At 43.9% G+C, this 21,294-nt stretch overlaps 1 protein-coding gene and 1 long non-coding RNA gene across 2 annotated transcripts in view; one reads left to right on the top strand and one right to left on the bottom strand.

The window, feature by feature from the left end:
• The window catches only part of ABTB2 (ankyrin repeat and BTB domain containing 2), a 217,830-nt gene extending 197,841 nt beyond the window's left edge, over positions 1-19,989 (top strand). Inside the window, exons 6-17 of the mRNA XM_032770696.2 lie at positions 692-781; positions 1,245-1,346; positions 5,267-5,363; positions 6,995-7,130; positions 9,027-9,253; positions 10,149-10,327; positions 11,259-11,364; positions 11,466-11,568; positions 12,667-12,757; positions 15,432-15,500; positions 16,517-16,630; positions 17,882-19,989. Coding sequence (XP_032626587.1) covers positions 692-781; positions 1,245-1,346; positions 5,267-5,363; positions 6,995-7,130; positions 9,027-9,253; positions 10,149-10,327; positions 11,259-11,364; positions 11,466-11,568; positions 12,667-12,757; positions 15,432-15,500; positions 16,517-16,630; positions 17,882-18,079 — 1,512 coding nt within the window. The 3' untranslated portion in view covers positions 18,080-19,989. The remainder of the gene's footprint in view (positions 1-691; positions 782-1,244; positions 1,347-5,266; positions 5,364-6,994; positions 7,131-9,026; positions 9,254-10,148; positions 10,328-11,258; positions 11,365-11,465; positions 11,569-12,666; positions 12,758-15,431; positions 15,501-16,516; positions 16,631-17,881) is intronic.
• LOC142046763 (uncharacterized) overlaps positions 1-21,294 on the bottom strand; it is a 32,368-nt gene that overhangs the window by 4,358 nt on the left and 6,716 nt on the right. The gene's annotated exons all lie outside the window — the stretch shown is intronic.

Here is a 21,294-nt window from a genome sequence, read left to right as displayed (position 1 = left end):
AATCAAATAACATTTAAAAAGCCCAGAGAATGAAAAGTGAAAAAACCTGAGATGTGAGCTTCAATTTATTTCATCATGAAAGCATTTTGGCCATTAGCATCCTGGGCTTGGCTATTTTTGAAGTGATTTGTTTGTAAATAGGGCCAGTCTAGCTCATGAGTAATCTCTGGCTGGTCATTGTTTAAACAGAGAGAAAGTAAGAGAGAGAGAGAGAGAGATTTTATGGGTAGAAATGTTCTGTCAGTGCTGAAATACTTTAACAAATATTGTTTTACCAGTGGAGACCATGTTTGCCAAGAAAACACCTCTGTTTGTTTGTTCTAATTTCTGCTTAAGTTTCCCTGGCCCAGGAGGATGCAAGGAGCTCTGTTCCTTTACTGCTGCCTCTAAAACATGGCTCAATGCAAAGATTAAGATTTTAAATAACCCATTTAAAATTATTGCTAGCTCATCTGTGATTTATTCGATGTAGGACACGTCACATTCCTATTTTAATGTCTTGATTTCTCCCACAGCATGCAGAAATCGCAAACGCATATACATCTCCCATGCACATACACACACATTGTACATCACACACTGCACATATACGTAGATACATACAGTACAGACTCAGTACCATTGGCCCCTTTGGCAGATGGATTCTCTGTTGTTAGACATGTCTAACTGTTGCTGACTTTTCTTCCTGAAGGGTATGACCCCACTAATGTACGCCTGTGCTGCTGGAGACGAAGCCATGGTCCAGATGCTGATTGATGCTGGAGCAAATTTGGATATACCAGTAAGTAAGGGCCAGACCCAGGAAAACTGCTCATCTTTGACTTGTAAATAAGCTGGATTGGTTACGAAATCTCTCCCGGCAACCAAAAGCTCCAGTTTGTGGAGTTTGTACACCAGATCCGTGGAAGGGCCTTCCTTTCAGAGCTCATTGTTTCAAGGTTTTGGGAGAAATAAAGTCCAAAGCCCCTTGGAGCGCTTGGTGGCTGAAATAATGATTGACATAGGGAGCAAATAAGGTCTCCTTTTGGAAAGAGCAGCCACTAAGGGAAATCAATAGGCACATTAGAGAAGCCTAGAAGATAGATCACAAGGATTAGCACTGGCAGCACGCTCTGAATGGTGTTAGTCTGTCACCACCAGGGGTTGTTATTCCCCAGCGAAATGCCAATTACAGTAGAGTCTGAAGAATATGGGAGAGAGACAGAGACTGCAATGGTCAATAACTGAGCTTTTCATGTTCCCAGGTTCCTGGCAGCAATCCCCGATACCCCTCAGTCCATCCCGACAGCCGGCACTGGACTGCACTTACCTTTGCTGTTCTACATGGACACATCTCCGTAGTTCAGGTAAGCAAAGGGAAGGGAGACACAGTTGTCACGAATCCTTAAAATATACATTGAGAATGAAGGGTGATATATTTCTCTGCGCACAGGGCAGGGAGCCAGGACCTCCTAGCTTTTAAACCCAGCTCAGACCCGGGTTCCCTTTGTGGCTTTGGTCTACAAGTCTTTTTAAAATCACTGCTTATCCATGTACCTGTAAAATGAGGGGAATGTGACTTGCCTTAGAGAGTGCTTTGGGGGTTGATTCGTTAAGCTCTGGAAAGGCTTTGACAATGAAACATCCTACAAATTCTGATTCTTTTTTCTAGTTACTATTTCTATATTAATTCCTTGTATTTTTCTGGACTCAGAACAATGTGGATTGGCCACTAACTATGGTGTCTGGTGAACTGGTGCTTTCAGGGGAGTGTGTGAAAGTATGGGCAGAGTGCTTGGGCAGCATGTTTCTTGAAAACATTAGCTATGGTCCCAAATACTTTTTATAGGTGCAAAAATCGAGTTGCCTGTCCATTCCTTCTTAAAAGCCCGCTCCTGAGAGAAGCAGAGCACTCTGTGCTCCCTTTGCATGCCCTGCAAGTTGCATGTTCCAGCCCTAAAAGCTGTGACTCTCCTAGAATAGGGTCTGAATGTATCATCAGTGAGAGTGCTGCTACTTCGAGCCGCTCATTAGGTACATTTGGATTCCCTTCCTGCAAGCTCTGTGCATGCTCATTGCCAGCCTTTCTGCTGAATTCACACAGAGGGCATGCAGAATTGGGTGCCGGGGGTGCCTTGTGGAGCCCTCCAATGTACCCACCCTCTCTCTCTAACTTCAGGGTGAGTTCCAAAGTGATCCACAGGAGGTTTTCTGCTGCTGGTGAGGCAATAAGCAATTTCTATTCAGCTCTCAAGGAAGACACAACTATAAGCTAATGTGGGGGGGTTTCATATTTGGTTTTACAAATGTATGCAAATATTAATGCAAATTAGATTCATCCTTCATGTCCTTGGCAAGTTGCCAGTGCACTCTTTGGCTTTTCAAAGGTTGTACAGTTTTAATTTACATGTGAGATAATACATATGATACTCTCAGGAAACAGTGCTGAGAATTACATCAACAAGGCTGCTTGGACTGAACTTTGCCTTCTGCTCCTCTGGGCCGTATTATGTTGCCTGCAGCGAGTGTTTATTCACTTAGATGTTTTAAGTATTTAAACGTCTAAATCTAATGTCAAAACCTTCCCTACAATGATGATCACTGAAAGAGTCCTATCTCCGCTTTCTCTGAACGTAGTAAAGCCCAGTGGAATTGCCTCTTTCTTGATATCCATGACTGGATTTCCCAGATCTAGCTTCTCCATCAAGGGAGAAATAAATCAGTAGGTAGAAAAAAATCACTGTCCTCCACTAGCAATATTATGCTGAAAATGTAAATGTGAAATTCCCAGGCACAATCATGCTTCCAGTCTGTCCCGATGCAAGTGACGTAATAAATTGATGACCACCTAGGGCTCAGTGATTGTCATTGTGCTGCATACTATGGCTGCTCAGAAATGCATGCTGTAGCACCAGCATGAATAGAACCCAGATCCTCCTGCCCCAAAAGCACAGGTTCTTGCCACATGAATTAAAAGGAGACTCTCCATCATCTACCAGCAGTATAAGGCTTATGACATATAGCTGGATGATTCTGACTCTGGCCAGTAGAGGAGCAGTGGTTGTCCCAGAAGGAAGAATCCCAACTAGCTGCCTTCTGTGGCTATGCATGGTCAATGGGATGTCTGCCCCTGTCTGGAAATATGAATGTCCAAATCTGCTTTGTTATTCTTATAAATGAAGGGTGGTTCTTCAAGTGCCGCTCCCCATATGTATTTCCCGTGAGGGTCTGCATGTGCACCATGTGCCCGAGTCTGGCAATTCTAACCAGTAGTGTCCATTGGCCTGCACTTGCACAGCAGTTCACCTCATGCATAAGAGCCATGTGCAGCCCATCACCTCTCCAGTTCCTTCTTACCGCCACATGGCCTGCATCAGAATCCCTGTGTCCACGGATTTCTCCAGCTTTTATCCTTATTCTCTAAGTACGTTTGTAAATAGTTTATATTCGTATAGTTAGAGCTTTTGGTATAGTTAGGCTTTCCACCCCCTATAATGGGGACTCCCTGTCCACGGTCTGGCACTATGCCCAGAGTCCCAGCATTCAAGAACTGTGTCTCCTGCCCTTGCTTCTTCACCATGAGTGATGATCACCAACACTGTCTCTACTGTTTGGTTGTGATGCATGTTGCTGCGAAGTGCAGCATCTGTTGCTCTTTTCTGCCATAAACCTGTAAAGCTCATGAGCATCCTATATTCCTCCCCAAGGTTATTTCAGATTTTCATGTCAACCAGGCTATCCATCTATCTGTTTTTTCCCCCAAAACCCCATACCTCGGTTGAGGAGAGGAAGCTGCGTTCCCTCAACATCAGATGCACCTTGGCGTTCTATCTGTCGAGAACTAAATCTATCAGAAAGTATCCTAGGCTGTTTCTTGCCATAGTTTAGAGTTTGTAAGGACAAGCTGCACCCTCTCACAGGATCTCTAAATGGATTTCTGGGTGCATCATCATGTGCTACCAATTAGTGCACATCCCTCCACCTGACGAGGTAAGAGCATACTCCACCAGGGCACAAACTGCCTCTACAGAATCAGTGCACGAAATACCATTACTGGACATATGCAAGCAGCAATCTAGAATTCCATTCACACCTTCACTAAACACTACACGCTAGTTTAAGTCTCCAGTGCAGGCCTAGTAGAGGGAACTGCAATAATTCAAGCATCTGTCTTGCACCCCCGCTCCAGTCTGAGTACTGCTTGTCAATCACCCACATGTGGAATACAGATGGGGACCAACACTTGAAAAATAAATGGATGTTACTTACCAGCAACTGGAAATTCTTTGAGATGTGTGGTCCCTATCTGCCCGCCATCCCCTCTGCTTTGGATCTTATTAGATTTGCGGTACAAGGAATTGGAGAGGCATTAGACCACACTGTCTCCTATGTCCTCAGTCTGAAGCCCAAGGTGAATGACTGCACCTGTACAGGCCAATGGACACTGCTTGTTAGAATTTACACACACATGTACCACGTGTCAAATGGAGCTAGGGACCACACATCTCAAAGAACTTCCAGTTACAGCTAAGTAACCTCTGTTTCCTGCCAGTTGACTCCACTCCGCTTGATGGTGTCAATGTGACTTTGATACTTTTTGCTATTTCAAATTTTTGAAAGGGATATTGTCCCCACTCCTTCATGGCCAATTACTGCTGGATTAGCGCCAGTCCGCTTGCAAAGAGTTCCCCTAGGGTTGGGGCTGGTGAACTCCTGGCCAAAGTAAAGACACAGTTTTGTGCCCCAAATGAGGATTAGGCTTTGTGGGTGGCAAGTCAGGGAAGCAGAGCAGTTTGGCCTATTGTGGCAAATTCCCTTAGCCATCTTGTCTGCTTCTTGCACAGCATGTAACCAAATGGCAGGGACTTCCCACACTGCAGAAGCATCTAACCCTTCTGAAGCTGGAGAACAGATGAAAATGTGCCCATTGGGATACAATAAATAGGAGCCTTTAGTCTCCTGTCCACCTGATAACTTCCACCAGAACTAGACTGACTATAACAAAAAAAAGTACAAGAAAGAGAGAAGAAAGAAATAAATCCCTAAAGAGATGTTAGCCATGAGTCCCTAGGCTTCAGTCCCAGACTCAAACAACAAACAGATGCAGGTGAGAGGTAAGTGTGCCTTGCGATGGATATTTTTCCTTTAGTTTTTGCTGAGCTCCCTTTGTGTTTTTCACCCTTTGCCAAGGACCTAATGGGTTTCCGTCCCAACACACAGGCTCTTCTGTTGTGTCTTTGTGAATTGCTCTGTTCTGAACTTCTTTTCTCTGAATGGTCTTTTGCAGCTGCTCTTGGATGCTGGTGCCCATGTTGAGGGCTCTGCAGTTAACAGCGGTGAGGACAACTATGCTGAGACCCCACTTCAACTGGCTTCGGCAGCAGGTGAGTCAAAGACAGTTACATTTTCACTCCCAAGATCAAGGGAAAACTATGGCAGAAGTATTGCTATGGGTCAGATGTTTAGCTTGCGGGAAGGAATAGCTCAGTGGTTTGAGCATTGGCCTACTAAACTCAGGGTTGTGAGTTCAATCCTTAAGGGGGCCATTTAGGGATCTGGGGCAAACATCTGCCTGGGGATTGGTCCTGCTTTGAGCAGGGGCTTGGACTAGATGACCTACTGAGGTCCTTCCAACCCTGATATTCTATGATTTTAGTTACACATTGGGATTTATTTTGCATTGTACTTTAAGCCAATTAACAATGAAAGATACAATGAAAATTTCAAACTAGGTAGCGTCAGGGGTTAGGTAATGAGATATAGTACTTTTTTCATGCCTAAATCACTAGTGGAAGCCTAGCCCAGGTTAGCAGTATCTGAGAGTTGTTACCATCTGCTGTTTGGTGACCAACCTGAAATGTGTTGCTGTAAATCAGCTCAGTCCACATTTACCACTGCCACTAATTATCACTTCCTGCCAACAGTCTCAGCAGGGAAGCCAAGTGCTGAGTGGCACTGCAGTGTGCTTTCATGGGGCAGCATTGGGAAAGTTAGGCTGCCACTGTCCAGCCTCTGCCTCTCCTGGCGCTAAACAGCCTCTATGGCTGTCAGACTAGCATCTTTCATCAGCCCGAGTCACACTGGGAAAAAACATCTTAGTTTGTACAAAGATCTGTGTTTTATCTCATTTGTTTAAAAAAGGAACAAAATTTTGGGCCTGTTCTCCAAGAAGGTGCCACATCAGGGGTTTACATGGCATGTAAGGACTTACCTGTGTCAGCCCAAAGATCATTATTCTTCTCCATCACCTGCAGCCTACCATTTTGGTTTCCCTCTGTTCTTTCTCCATCATTTGAAGCCTGATTATTATGGGATGGATTCTCTGGTTTGTTCTTTTTGTGTCATCCCAATGGCATAAAGGGAGCAGAAGGTCGTCCCCAAAGCTTTTGTAGCTGGCTCTCCCACCACCGCTCCCTGCAGCCTCTGGCAGTGGGGTGGAGGGTGGCTGGAATGCATGTTGCTCCAGTTATCCACAGCTGCTGGATGACCCCTTGGGGGGCCATAGCCAGCTCGCACAGTTTAGAGCAGCCCCCAGATTCTCTGTTGGACGCCCTTTTAGCTATACTCAGCAGGAGCTGACAGCTGAGAATCTGGCCCTATTGAAGCCAGATACATGTACATCTGCTTGTAGCGTAGTTTGACTTCAAGATGTTGAAAAACATGAGGGAAATGGTACTTTTTAAAAAAATAGTAAAAAATACCTCTTCTCCCCCCGCCCCATTTATATATAAAGATGTGCCTGTGCTTCAAGTATAATACAGGACTGGGTGCCAGAACTCCTGGGTTCTCTTCTGAGCTCCACCTCTAACTAGTTGTGTGGCACTGGGCAACTTAGCCTCTCTGTGTCTGTTTCCTCCATCTGTAAAATGGGGGTGGTAATATTTGTCTCCCTCTCAGGGGTGTTGTGAGGCCTAATTAACGCTTGTGGGGTATTATAGAAATGCTCAGGACAAGTACTCTATGGCTTTTAAAGGATGCTGGAAAATGGAATTGTTACTTTTCTGCCAATTCTTAGGGAACTATGAGCTGGTCAGTTTGTTACTGAGCAGGGGCGCAGACCCCCTCCTGAGTATGCTGGAAGTCAATGGGATGTCCTCATCGCTTCACGAAGACATGAACTGCTTTAGTCACTCAGCTGCACATGGGCACAGGTAAACCTCTGTTCAAGATCAACCTTAAACTGAAGACCCTTTCAGTGCGGGGAGTCGCACACAATTGTTGTACAGATTCACTGAGGTCTCTTGCCTGAGAACAATGTTGTAGGCTACCCCTATCGCACACAGGCTGTATCGTGGCCTTACGCCACAGTTCCCAGACCAAAAATCCCTATCCACACTGGTCTAGGAAGTGTTGCTAGAACCCTCCTGGCAATAGCCATGTTTTAATGCAGTAGACTCACTACATTATTGTGACTCTAGCGTGACCAGACCCTGCATTTACTTTTGAAATGCAGCCCCCAGATTGTAAAGTAATTATCACTTTAAGTGGTTCTATTCCCAAAATAAGTGTGTAAAACTGGCACCTTCTTATTCAACAGATGCAATCCCTCTGGGTTTGCAGATCTATATTTTAGTCACTAAAGTCAGCAAATAAGTTTCTCCTGCTTTTTTCACACCTGTTAGCAGCACTGCAGAGCCACCACAGCTAGGAGAGAAGGAGCTGGATTTGTTTCTGGGTCAGACAGCAACATCAGAATTGTTAGGTTCCAACCGCAGGGCACAATTCCGAAGATGTGGGTTGCATGTGTATACTGGAGGCAGAATTTAATGGCATTGGGGTTGCCGAGGTGTAACCTGAGGCAGAATTAGGTCTGCCGAAACTTTAATAAAGATGATGTGTGAATCAGAAAAAAACACAGTTTGGCTCTTCCCTCCCAGGCTGTGTTTGCAGGGTTGGTATTTAGAAATACCATTTTATTATCTGTAAACTGATCCGGAAATCATTCTAGCCCAGTTTCCATCAGAGAAATTAGCATTGGTGTAACCACATTGATATAGATACCAATTCCAAACCCTTAACCTAGATGTATTGCAGCAGCATACAACTGGGTTTATATCAATGCAGCACATGCTGGAAACTTACCAGATTGAATCACAACAATGTAAACCCCACTTTATATTGGTGCAGTGTATCTGCGTTAAGGCTTGGCTCCCCAGGAACTACAGTGATGTAGTTATACTGGCAAACATTTTCCTAGTGCTACTTTCCATGATTCAAGAGCATGTGAAATGTTGCACCTTATCTTTTCAGTGTTAACATCCTTGCTTGTGCAATGTCTTATGGTAAAGCACCTGATGGGTTAATTGCGCCACAGTAAGAGTCTTCTTTCTATAACATGTTCTTACTGTGCAAATTATGAAGTTAAGCCTCCTATTTCTGGATGATTTTTGTGGGAGGGTGATTAGAAGGCATGAGATTATGTAGTATCAATTCATGCAGAAAGAGTAAAATCCAGTTCTTTATGCACTGAGAGCGCCAGCTAGTGGCAATTCAGCACAACATCTTATGTGCGCTTGATTGTCTTGGATAGCCAACATCTGTCCCTTAAGGCTTCTCGCATCTGTAGGAAAAGCAAGGACCCAGGCATTCTAAAGGGGACCCTTGGGTGTTAGACAGAGGCAAGCCATTGCCAGTGATTGCTGGTCTGCCAGCCACACAAAGCAAACACTGGTGGGATTTGATAAAATCAGTCCTGACTAAACTGCCATAATAATGTTTGAAGACCCAATCATTAGAGGAACCCAGCTCCATTTCTGAGGGGAGGAGGAAGGCATAGGTGCTGGAACTAGGAGGGTGGGGGGTGCTACAGCACTCCCTGGCTTGAAGTGGTTTCCATTATATACAGGGTTTACAGTTTTCACTGGCTCTCAGCACCCCCACTATAAAAATTGTTCCAGCACCGCTGGAGGAAGGGTTCATCTCTGGAAAGAAATGAGTCACTAAGTCAGGCTTCCAGGACTTCTGGGTCCAAATCACCCTGCCTGGCCTGTCTGGTTTGTGGGCCTTTCATTTATTAAAGAGCAATTCCTCTTCTTTTTCCTCCACAGAAACGTGCTACGCAAGCTCCTGACCCAGCCCCAGCAGTCGAAGGGAGATGTTCTTTCACTGGAGGAGATTTTAGCTGAGGGAGTAGAGAGTGACACCACCAGCCAGGACAGCTCCAATGAGGGGCAGGTCAGGCTGTGTAAAACCAGGATGAAGGCCTTGCAGGAGGCTATGTATTACAGTGCTGAGCATGGCTACGTGGACATCACCATGGAGCTCAGGGTACTCGGTAAGGCAGGTTCAAAGTAGCTAGAACCTAATAACCTATCTCTGCGAGAGCAGGAATTACAGGTCACTAGGAGAAGGGCCTGCACCGTCAAATTCAGACCTGACACACATTGAAAGGATCTTAGGGTGGTCTCTAATTTAAATAGAAAATGACATCAAACTGTTTACTGATCACTCAGCTGCATATTCAAAAGGGCCTACTGATTTGGGATGTCCCAATTTCTGGAACAGCCTGGGACCTGAGGATCAGAGCAGCTGAGCCCATCACTCCACTCCATATGAAGTCAATTGGAGTTGTGAGTGCTCAGCACATCTGAAAACGCAGGGTCCTCTGAAGTGTTTCAAGTTGAGCTCTCAAAACCAGAGACAGACAATGCCCAGGCATAGGATTTGAGGACCCAGAGTGCACCTCTTCTCACACCTGTATGTAGTCGACTGAAGACTTTGAAATGTGCATCTCTAGATAAGATAGCTCATCAGAACAAGCAATCTGAATTATAGCAATCACAATGGGTTTATATAAGATTGGTTATTCCCTATGCAGTAATGGTGCAGCTAACCTGCGGAATTTTAGATTGCTGCACTATGCTTGCAGAGAAAAACAGTGCATTGGCAAGAACCCAGGAACTCCTGAGTTCTAATCTTTAGTCCTGACACTGATTTTCTCTGTGACCATGGGCAAGTCACTTCACTTTCTTATGACTCAGTTTCCTCACTTTTAAAATGGAGATTGTGGTACAGTTGCTTCCCAGGTGTGCTGGGAGGGCAAATTAGTTGTGTAAAGCACTTTCAAAATAAAAATACTGACTTAAATGCTGCTGCTGACTACAACAAGAGAGGGAATATCCTCTTGCCTGCTATTTCAGCCCCTCACTTTCCCTTGTGTCTGGTTACAGGAATCCCGTGGAAGCTTCATGTGTGGATTGAGTCATTAAGAACAACCTTCTACCAGTCTCGCTATTCAGTTGTGCAGAACCTCTTAAGGGAGTTTGTCACTATTAAGGAGGAGGACTATAACGAAGAGCTGGTTAACGAAGGGCTACAGCTAATGTTTGATATCCTCAAAACCAGCAAAGTAATCATTCATTTTTTAACAATATGAAGTTCAAATCCTTTGAGCCGGGTGTTTCACAATTATTTGGTTATTGTTTGTACTATTGTCAGGGTCCCAATGAATTATGGATGTACAGACAGCCATGGCTATGTTTACCCAAGCTCATGTAATATTGCAGTACCTGGGCTCAAGTGAGACGGGATCCAATACTTGCTTCCTCCATGTCAAAGATGTTCATTCTAATGGAAATCCTTGTATAAACCCCACGTCAATGATTTGCTTTTGGAACTGAGTGCATTTACAGTAATGAAAGAGATTACCTGCAAAGTACTGGGGAACTGAGGCTGTCAGTAGCATCTCATCTACCTTCCTGGAATTTTCTGAACATTATTATTCACTAACAGCTAATAGCAATCTTTTTTTCTTTCTTTTGAAAGTTGGCCTGACTGTGCTTCCATTGAATTCAATGGTAGTTTTTGCATTGATTTCAGTGGGAGTAAGATCAAGTCCTATATCGTTGTACTCTCCCTGCACATAGCAGGGAGAGGGAGTGGCTGGTTAAAAACTAATGCAAAATTTGAACTTTAAAATAGTGCAGTGCAGCACAACAATCTGATCCATTAGGAACAGAGTTTCCTGGTAAGCCATACTGTGGACTTTGTTGTGTAGAAGTTTGGAGAGCTTTGCTGTGTCAAGATTAAGCTCTCAAATTAATTTTTTTTCCTTGACGTGTGTACCATAAACTTGCTGAGAATATTTTTGTGGTGAAATTCATCCCTCTGCATAGGTCTTGAGTTGGCCCTTCTACTCAGAGTCCTTATAGACAGAGTAGTCCTTAAAAACAGTAAAAGCAGCACAGGACCATTCTTATTATATAAGCAGCAAGCAAACCATTACAGCCTGTGGAGCGTACTTTTCAGCACTAATGATATAAATTCCTTCTTCCTTACAGAATGATTCTATCAACCAGCTGCTTGCAACCATCTTCACCCACTGCTATGGCAGCAGTCCTATACCCAACATTCCTGAAATACAAAAGACGTTGCCAGCCCGGCTTGGTGAGATACTCAGCTTTATCTCAGTTTCCATGGAGGTTTTGCTTCTTCTCTTTGCCATGCTGCAGTGTTTTAAAACCCGCCCCCCATCTTTTTTCCAACAGATCCTCACTTTCTAAACAATAAAGAAATGTCTGATGTAACTTTTCTAGTGGAAGGAAAGCTGTTTTATGCACACAAAGTCCTGCTGGTGACTGCTTCCAACAGGTGCGTCAGCCTCCATGAACTACACCTAGTAACTGCAGCTGTGTTATTTGTGCTAAATGGAGATTAGTAATGGAGGACAGGGGCCCGTAATTCCTTACCCAGACGGGCAGCCCTTAATCATCAATAGTCTCAATGAGGCTACTGGCATGAGTAAAGGCTACTCACTGAGTTTACATGACCAAGCCGCAAAACTTTTAGAGCCAGATTCTTTGCCTACACTCAGACCATTAGAGTGGGGTAAGGCCTGATTTTAGACTCACTCCCATTGCAGGTTAGAACAACAAGGGGGCTGCTCTGACATGCACTAGCGGTTAATGTTTTCTAAGGAACTGTTCAACAGCTGAGTGCAGCTGGAGTGCAGCTTGCTCTGGCTACTTCCTTCCCACCCCTCCTTGCCTCTCACCCCCCACTGCATTCAAGGCCGAGGGAAGGATAGCGTAGGAGCCACTATTCTAGCTCTGTACTTACTGGAGCCTGCCTCACCCCAGCGAAGTCCTCAGCAAAAGTGTTAAGGCCAGATTCTGTCCTCTTTTGCACCCCAGGAGCAAAGGGGAGTGAGGGAGGTAAAGAATGTGGCTCTTTAGCACTGTGTACTTTTTATTAAAAAAAACAAAAAAAAACCCCAACACACACAAAATACACTGAATCCCCAATATATTTTGTCCTTGCTCCTCAGATGGAGATATTGTTCAGTTGATTCTATTATAGGATCAACTATTTGCTTTTAAAACTAATATTAATGCAATGTACAATTCTCAGGATTTTATTCAGCTCTGTTTCACTCCAGTTTTATGTGAATCTAATGCCACTGATTTCAGTGCAATTAGAGCACCTTAAAACTGGAGTAACATGGGAGTGAATTCAGTGCTGGAGAGTTTACAGATTTTGCTGTCAGACGTTTACAGTTTAGTTGCTGTTAAAGATGATGGAAACGTATTGATTGATTGTTTTGGAAAATATAAAGTATAAATGCAAATACATTAGGACCAAGATTCTCCAGTTCCCCTTTGCTTACTGACAACTAATCCAAGCAAAGATGATGCAGAGTGGCAAAAATGCAGGAATCTGTTATGCAAACTTCTGTCTCCATTTTCTCAGGTTTAAGACCCTGATGACCAATAAAACAGAACTAGACAGCCAAGGCAGTAAGACTGTTGAAATTAGTGATATGAAATACAATATTTTCAAGGTATGTAAATTATGTGCATCCTTACCATTAGCACTGTTTGTCTCCTCCAGTACTTACTGTGAAGCAAAAGCTACAAGTTCTAATGCCAGAGATAAAACGATAACACCAGCAATTACACCAATTCAGGTTTTTTAGGTGTGTTCTGATCTGCATCCAAACTTGTCAGCTTGGGCCTAGCTCTGAAAATAATAGGATTGGATTTTTTGTTTTTAATGCAGCTGATCTCCTTCATAAAGGAGGACAAATGAGGTCTTTTATTGACTACTTTTTTGTAGTTCTGGAAGTTCCCAGGCAGAATTTTCATGCTGCGTTAAGCAAAAAAATAAGCCTGGTTAGAGCCGGAGAACTGCCAGGCTTCACATTAATTCAAATCAGACTATCAGAAGTCAATGGGGCTCTCTTTAAAGACTTGACGCTGAGAATTCCACTTTTACTTTTGTTGATGTTTCCATATTTAAGTGACCTGAGGGAGGTTCATTCATGATGAAAAGAGGGTAGGTTTAAAAAAAAAAAAAAAAAAGGCAAGTCAGTGAAATCCAATAGTCAGGCATTGTTCCAGCTTTCCAGATCTGCATTTCAAATTAGGAAGGAAATGTGCAGAATAGAGGAATCCTAAAGTGCAGAACAGCTGAAAGTCTGTAACTGTTCACTAAAGTGTTTAGCACTCATCTTGGCTTTCTCCCTCACAATTTCTCTCTATGGTCATCACCACATGGTATCTCTGCATCCAGTGGGAATAATTTGAGCACAGAAACATCCCTACTGCTCTATCCCAAGAGGGTTTCCTATGTTTTGTATTTGAATTGAAAAGCAATTGCAATGTCTGTATCCAAGCTGTGCAGCTCAGGCCCATTACCTGAAGAGAATAAAGTTGAGAGTATTAAGGCACATCTCCTTAACATAGTATGAAGAATATCTTTGATCAATGGGCTTTTGTGATTCAGGAAACTTCAAGGCATGATTTTCAGGTGTGGTGTTTGCAGTGTCAAAGGGGGCAGGGAGAGGATTTTGCCTTTCTGGACAAAGTAATACACTGAAAGCCGTAAGAAATGACCATTAAAGGTGGCCTTTTAACGAAGTAGAGACGGAGGAGATGTGTGGGGAGACTTTGGGGCACATTTAGAGGACACGAGATTACCTACTAAAAGTGGTGTCATTTTCACTGTTTAGGGGAGAGAGTTTTGCCTAGTGGATAAAGCACTAGATCGGTGGTTCCTAAATTTTAACAACCTGTGAATCCCTTTCACTAAAATGTCAAGTCTCATGAACCCCCTCCTAAAAATGAGTACTTACAGAGATTTTCTCCTTTACCTGAGTAAAAATTATAAAAGCAGTGATCTTTAAAATATTGTAATGATAAATATTAATAATAGTGTGTAATAAGCATGTCATACAATTTTTATATTTTCATTACATTATGAAAACAGCAATGCTCTTCCAATATCTCACTTTTGTAGCTTGTATCATTTTGAATAAGCCTGTTATATAAGACAAGGCTCCTATATTTCATCAAGGAGTATCAGATGTGAAACAGCATGAAGGTATTTAAGAAGCCAACTCAAAGAGTTCCTCCTACACAAGCATTTAGGTCTTGAGCAGTCCAAGCAAACAGCGCACGTTACAAAAAAGCTTAAACTTGTTCTTCATAATAATTTATAAAACAATACTAGCTGCCTATTTAATTTTAAAAACAGCAAAAAATATCCACCTCCCTTTCCATTGCTTATAAGGAGTCTTGAAGTTTTAATCTCCTCAGTGTGATAGATAGACTTGCTTTGATCTGCTTAGCTCTTGGAAGTCCAGGGGCTCCGGGCTGCTGGCCCTGTGCTGCCCAGGATTCCTAGGGACAGCTCTGTCTGCCATTAGGGATTTTTTTCCCCACACGCCCCTGTAACATTTCACGAACACCCCAGTTTGGGAACCACTGCACTAGACTGAGATTCAAGAGACCTGGGTTCTGTTCAGCAGCAGGAATAGGGATCAGGTTTTTCTAGAACGATGAGCCCCTGGCTGCAGCTGCTTGGCACTACTGCAATATAAATAGTAGTAAATGGGATGACCTTGGTTTTCGAGTGAAAAATCAGTTCCCTGATAATAGGCATGGGGAAGTGGCAGGAGAGTGGTTTTGGAACAGTAGGGAGGTGAGCATGGGAGGGTGAGAGGAAAGGCTGCCCATGCCTGTCTCCTCAGCCAAACAACCCCTTTATTTCCCTGCCCCAAATCCTCCAGCTGAAAGACTTGGGGTATGGGGAGGCTTATTGGAAGCTCTCGGGGGAGGGCAGTGTGTCACCATCTGGCAGGCTGTACTGTGCACATGCACTAAGCTAGCCTGCCACCAATTTTGCTGCCTGTCAGCTCCTGGGTGTGGCTAGCCTGCAAAGCTTTACAAAAAACAGGACCCCTGTGGAGTTTTTACAGGGGCCTTGCGGTTGCTCAGAGACACACTGTCACCCTTGGCCTAAATTCCTTGATGTGGCCCCCTTCAAAGCTGGAGAAAGAAAAGAACATTGGAAAGCAGCACAGCCAGGCCATTAGAAAATGTCAAAGCTGTTATCAAGACCCATGGGAAGCTGGAGCTGCGATTTCTGTTTGCTTCCTAAGGCAGCATGGGTGTTCAAATTCCTCTCTGTACTGACTGACAACAGCTTCAGGCTTGGCTTTTTTCCTATTTCAGATGCTGATGCAGTATTTATATTATGGAGGAACAGAATCTATGGAAATTCCCACAACTGATATCCTAGAGGTGAGAACTTTTTCTTCCAAATGCAGTCAGGGGTGATGGGTCGTGGAAGCCAAAAGAAGCTGGAGCTTTGAAAGGAGGTGATGCTTTCAAAGCACATAGTCAATACTGCTTGACGTGACTGCTGGGGAAGATGAGAGCAGCTAGCAGTGTTTTTATGGGACGTCTCATGTGGCTGCTTTATGCACACAGAGAAGTGTTAAAACCCCTAGTATCCTTTTAGGAGAAAATAAGGAATTGTGGAAGATGAGATGTGTTTTGGGGTCTCAGGAAGTTTGTGTCATCGAAACAGGAAGCAATTACTACTTCAGATGGCTTATGCAGAACAAGGGGATCTGCGTGTAGATATAGTTGCCCCATCTCAAAAAAGATATATTAGAAAAACGTTCAGAAAGGAGTAACAAAATGATTAGGGGCATGGAACAGCTTCCGTATGAGGAGAGATGAATAAGACTGGGACTTTCCAGCTTGGAATAAAGATGACTAAGGGGGGGATAGAGGTCTATAAAATCATGACAGGTGTGGAGAAAGTGTTATTTACTCCTTCTCATAACACAAGAACTAGGGGCCACTAAATTAAATTAACAGGCAGCAGGTTTAAAACAAACAAAAGGATGTATTCCTTCATACAATGCACAGTCAACTGGTGGAGCTCTTTGCCAGAGGATGATGAGAAGGCCAAGACTATAACAGGGTTCAAAAAAGAACTAGATAAATTCGTGGAGAATAGGTCCACCAATGGCTGTTTGCCAGAAGCTGGGAATGGATCACTTAATGATTACCTTCTCTGTTCATTCCCTCTGAAAACCAGAAGGTACACAAATTCAAGAATGCAGGAAGGCGCTTGCTACCTTCATTCAGTGCTATACTCTGAATAATGAAAAGAGGTTGCTAGTGTATTCTTCTTTATTGGCCTTTCTGCTCTCACAGGAGGGCTAGCGCTCAAGAGAAGGAGCTAGAAGATCCCTTGAGGAAGGAATGTAGTTTGACTTTGAAAAGCGTCTATCTTGTCCCAATAGCTGCTGTCTGCCGCCAGCCTGTTTCAATTGGATGGCCTCCAACGACACTGTGAAATCTTATGTGCCCAGACCATCAGCATGGAGAGCTCTGTTAACATCTATAAATACGCAAAGGTAAAGGCTGCACTGTCTTGTTTAGACCCCACAAATGTCTAGGAACACAGGCACTTCACATGCTTCCTGCTATGTGGTATTTTGGACAAGAATCAGGGTGCATGATATGCAGGCATGCTCTGGTTGGGCCAATTCTGCACTAAATTTGCTTGCAAAATTAGAGTTTGTATCCAGTCTGTAATTTAATATAAATGACCCAACATGTGTTACCACTAGGAACACAGAGGAGCAGTTCAGCATTCCTGGAAGTCACCAGGAGTGTGGGATGTAGTAGAGAGGCAGGAGCACGCTGCTAAAGATAACAGGAAGTAAAATTAAAATAGCACGTTTAAATATTTTCTGATGTAAACTTTTTTGCATTATGTCAGTCTAGTGTCACTACACAGTTTCAAGGTTGGAATCTCATGCACTTGCCCAAGGCTGCTGTGTTTGGATTCCCAACAGCCAAGGGGAAACTATTCCATTTAGGGACGGGGGGGAATTGAATTCCTTATGAAACTTTCATAACAAATTCTATTTCTATTAACAACCCCAAAACCTTTGGGAGTTTCTAAATGTTGGGCATAAAATTCATTGTTTTTCCGCCATCGTAGTTGTGTCTTCTCTGATGATGCTGAAGTGGATGTAACTAGGTAATTAATTACTGGGAGAACCAAAGGAGACTATTTAGGAGCTAAGAGCCAATGAGACAATCTGAGGCACTCACAGGCATGGTATTAGATTGGCTCTTCCCCATCTCATTCTGCGCTTTGGTCTAGGCATGCACATTGGATCATATACGCCATATTTCCATGGCTACTCACATTACATACCAGCTGGCAAGATTCCTTTGTTGTGTCATGATGCGACACATAGACTCCAGGCTCACACAAAACAGGTATATTGGCCATTCCATCAGCCAGCTGCTCTTTTCCTTGAAGGGCCACTGTACTGTGGCTCAGGTAACAGCAGGAGATCAGAGGATTAGAAATAAAAAATTTACTTTATCATCTGGAAAATGAACCTCTCTGGCTGCACGCCCGCACACGGGGAGAAAAGAGCCTCATTCATAGCACCAGTGTCCTTTCCATTAGCATTTGCCAACGACATCATTACGTACATACCCTTTTTCCCCTAACAGTCCTTCATTTTGCAGGCATCCTTCCCAATGAAGCTGTCAGAGGGAAAGGGCTTAGCAGTGGCCGCTGTGAAAATGTGCTTTAATCTGTAGGGCTCACAGAGAAGGTGACTGACTCCTGTTCTGTTTTACAGATTCACAGTGCACCTGAACTGGCCTCGTTCTGCAAGGGCTTCTTCCTCAAACACATGACCTCTCTGCTGGAACAGGACTCGTTTCGACAGCTCATCTATGGCAGGAACAGCAAGGTGCAGGGTCTGGACCCTCTGCGGGACCTGCAGATGACATTGGCCAGTCGACTGCATTCTATTTACATCACCTCAAGAGTGTGAGGCAGGGACATCACACTGGCATGGGACCTTATCCAGCCGGGGCTTCCAGGTCTGTCTTATGGAACCACTGGCTCATGCTGAAAGTCCCCACAAGCTGACGCCCTTAGGGCAGTGATTTCTCTGGGGAGCTGCAACAAATCTAATGACAAAGGCGAGGAGGTGTCTTTTCTTCTGTGCTACACAGCACCAGAGCTACACCAGGACAGCACCAACAGGAAAAACTAATGCAGCAACTGAAGAACCTGGCCCAAAGAGCAGATCTAAGCTGCCATTTTCATAAGCACAAGGTGAAAGCTGCTAGGGAAACAGATTGTGGATGCAGCGGAGTGAGGCCTAACACTGGGGGTGTCTCTAACGTGCTAATCTAAACCATCTATTTACAAACCCCATCAGGTTGATTTAAAAGCACCACTGGTGTGTATATACAAGGGTTGATAGTCTTTTAATCCCATGAACTTCTGAGCATTCAGTCACCTGACTAAACGTGTGTAGTAGTTAGGACACAGACTACCACTGTAGCGATAACCAGTTTTACACATGGCAAAAGACTCTAGCGTTATTTCCCATAAATTCTTTGTAACCCATAAGGCTGAGAGAAGGTACGTCTTAAGGTGCCAAGTGTGAGAGACTAAAATAGGCCTCTAGAATTATCTTTTTTCAGTAGCACCTACTTTGGAGAGTTTAGCCAAGTTTTGATCTACTGGTCTGTGTTCAGTGGTGGCCAACTGGAAAGAAAATAGCCTACCCTATTTACACTGTAAAGGTTTGATCAAATGTCTTGTAGTGTCCAAGTCATCCTATCTTTAACTGTCTGGGAATGGCACATGGAGCACTCCTGTGTGATTAGGGACTGATGCAATAAGAGGAGGCGCTTTTCAAAAATGCTGTGGCAGGAGGTGCAGTAAAACCTAGTGCTGTATTGTGTGTACCACCTGGACTCCCTTAAAGCCAAAGCCAAGCAGAAATGTACAGCTCATTATTCCTTGATGCTGGGGGTGGCCTGGTGTAGAGAAACATGGATGAGAGGAAGGCCTGACTCCTAATGCTGGCTCTGACACAAACTTGTGGCCTTAGGCAAGTTAGTTCTCTCTACAGCTGTGGAGATGGAAGTAATGGGGATATCTACTAGTACCCAGGGGAGGGGAGGGAAAGGTATACTGCATCATGCTTGCACACATTAGTTCACCTTTGCACTCTGTGTCTAGGAAACATTGAGCTTGCAATACTTAAAATTAGATACTTCAACCCTAGCACCTAAGCTTCACCATATTTTCTTAGAAGTTTCTGCCCTTCATAAGCTATCAAACTTTTTAAAAAAAATACAAGCACAGGCCTTAGAAACAAAGATGTAAGGTGGTAGCAGGATGAGTGAATGTCACCATTAGCTATAAAACACCCCCTACAACCATTCCCCGCTGGTCTGTTAACATACTGAAAGCGTTAGCTAAAATGCTTCGGGGGGGGGGGGGGGGAAGCTTTCAATGTCCAGTTAGTATTTCTTGGAGAGCTGAACAATGAAATGCTAAACACACTGAGGCGAGAAGACTCAGGCTCAGCTGAAAAGAAGGGCAGATTGCAGCATCTCCAGCTAATTGGTCAAAACCCGAGGCTCCCACCGGATTGCATGACACGAGTGTGCTTGGCAAGTCAGGGACCCATAAGTAAGTCTTTAGACTCAGTTGGAAATTGGCTGGGAGCACCAGTTATTCTTAGCAAGCCAGAGGCTGTTCCAGCTTTATCACTGAAAGAAACCTCAGAAAGGCCATAGACTGGAAAATACTTCAAAGAGCTGCTCCAACTATCTGTACAAAAGCATAGGTGCAGTTTTATTGCTGTAATATTGTCTGTTAACTGTACATTAATGTCATTTATGTAAATGTACCAGGATTTTGCTAACAATGTAACATTTATGCTTTGTGTTTTGACTCAGTTATGAGGGGCTGTAAGGGGGTGAGATGAGCTCTGTGGGGGTGTGTCAGAATGTGTGTGAGAACATGTATGTTTGGAGACCACACAGTTGTGTTTAACACAACTGCCAAGTTTGGGCTTTGCCCACACTAGGATTTTAGCATATTAGAGTGGAGGGCGAGGGGGGGGGGCAGGAGCATTTACCACACAGTAACATTTTTCCATTCATGAAGACAAGGCTGGTCTGTACTTACACCTGTGTGTGTGGGGACAGGTATGCCATTTACCTTTCGTAGATTGGAATAGTTCTGAAAATGGACAGTGGCAGGATAAACATGCTTCCTACACCCCAAGAAGGTACAAGGGGAGCAGAGGGAAGGAGTTGAGTTTCTACCTCAGGTAGCATGAGGGGATTTGTCTTTCCTTCCTGAAAATCACTTACATTTTAGGGCACTTAAGTTATTGTCAAACAGGGAGAAGGTGAATTAGAAAGTAAAAAGAAAAATCCAAATAAAAACATTCTTCAGGAAGAGACGGAGGTAGGACCTTCTTTCAGTTCTTTAGGGCAGGATTAAGTGTCTCAGGCTAGGGAGTGGTGTTGTAGAAATCCTCAGCAGAAGTCAGGCTGTAAGGAAAGTGGTTTGATGACATAGCCAATCTTTGACTGAGAAGCCCAAATGTATGTAATTACTGTAGTAACCTAGCAGAGGAGCTAGTGGGCAAGTCTCAGCTGAAGATGGACCCATCTTACTCAAGGAAATGGAATAAATATTTCCCTCAGGAGGTTGCCTGGCTACCTGTTCCATTCTATGCAAATCAAGGACTGCCCATGGGCTGTTGGCAAATTACCAGGGCAAAGTTTGGGCACCTCTGGAAAAGCACAAAACTTCAAAGGAAATACACAGTACTCACATCTCCTTTGCTGAGTTTCAGGCGCATGGAGACACTCAAGGGCTGCTTTCCCCAGGCTCTAGTAAATACTGAGCTAAACTTCAGAATAAACCTTTGCACATGGTGCCCTAGTGCTAACAAAATGGAATGTGCCTAGTTCAGGCTCCTCATTTGCACATGTGGAACAGCTGGCCAGTTATCTAAAGAGGCTCCTGTTATGTAATAGAATCAAGGAAAACAAGGTGATTTGCCCCTGTGGGTTGGAGGCTTTGTTTAAAGATGGAACCTACCTTATTACAGTCTTAGACATGGTGACTTAAGGAAAAATTCCTGACAGATGCACCCCAGTACTGTGAGGGGGCCAGTGCCCCAGGGAGATTTTGACAAACCTAGAAGCAGTTGTCCCAGTGAGGTGA

The sequence above is a fragment of the Chelonoidis abingdonii genome, chromosome 4 (genome assembly GCF_003597395.2).
Source record: "Chelonoidis abingdonii isolate Lonesome George chromosome 4, CheloAbing_2.0, whole genome shotgun sequence".
In the NCBI taxonomy this organism is placed as follows: domain Eukaryota; kingdom Metazoa; phylum Chordata; order Testudines; family Testudinidae; genus Chelonoidis; species Chelonoidis abingdonii.
Note: the sequence above shows the minus strand (reverse complement) of the source record. Positions and strands in the feature narration are given on the sequence as shown.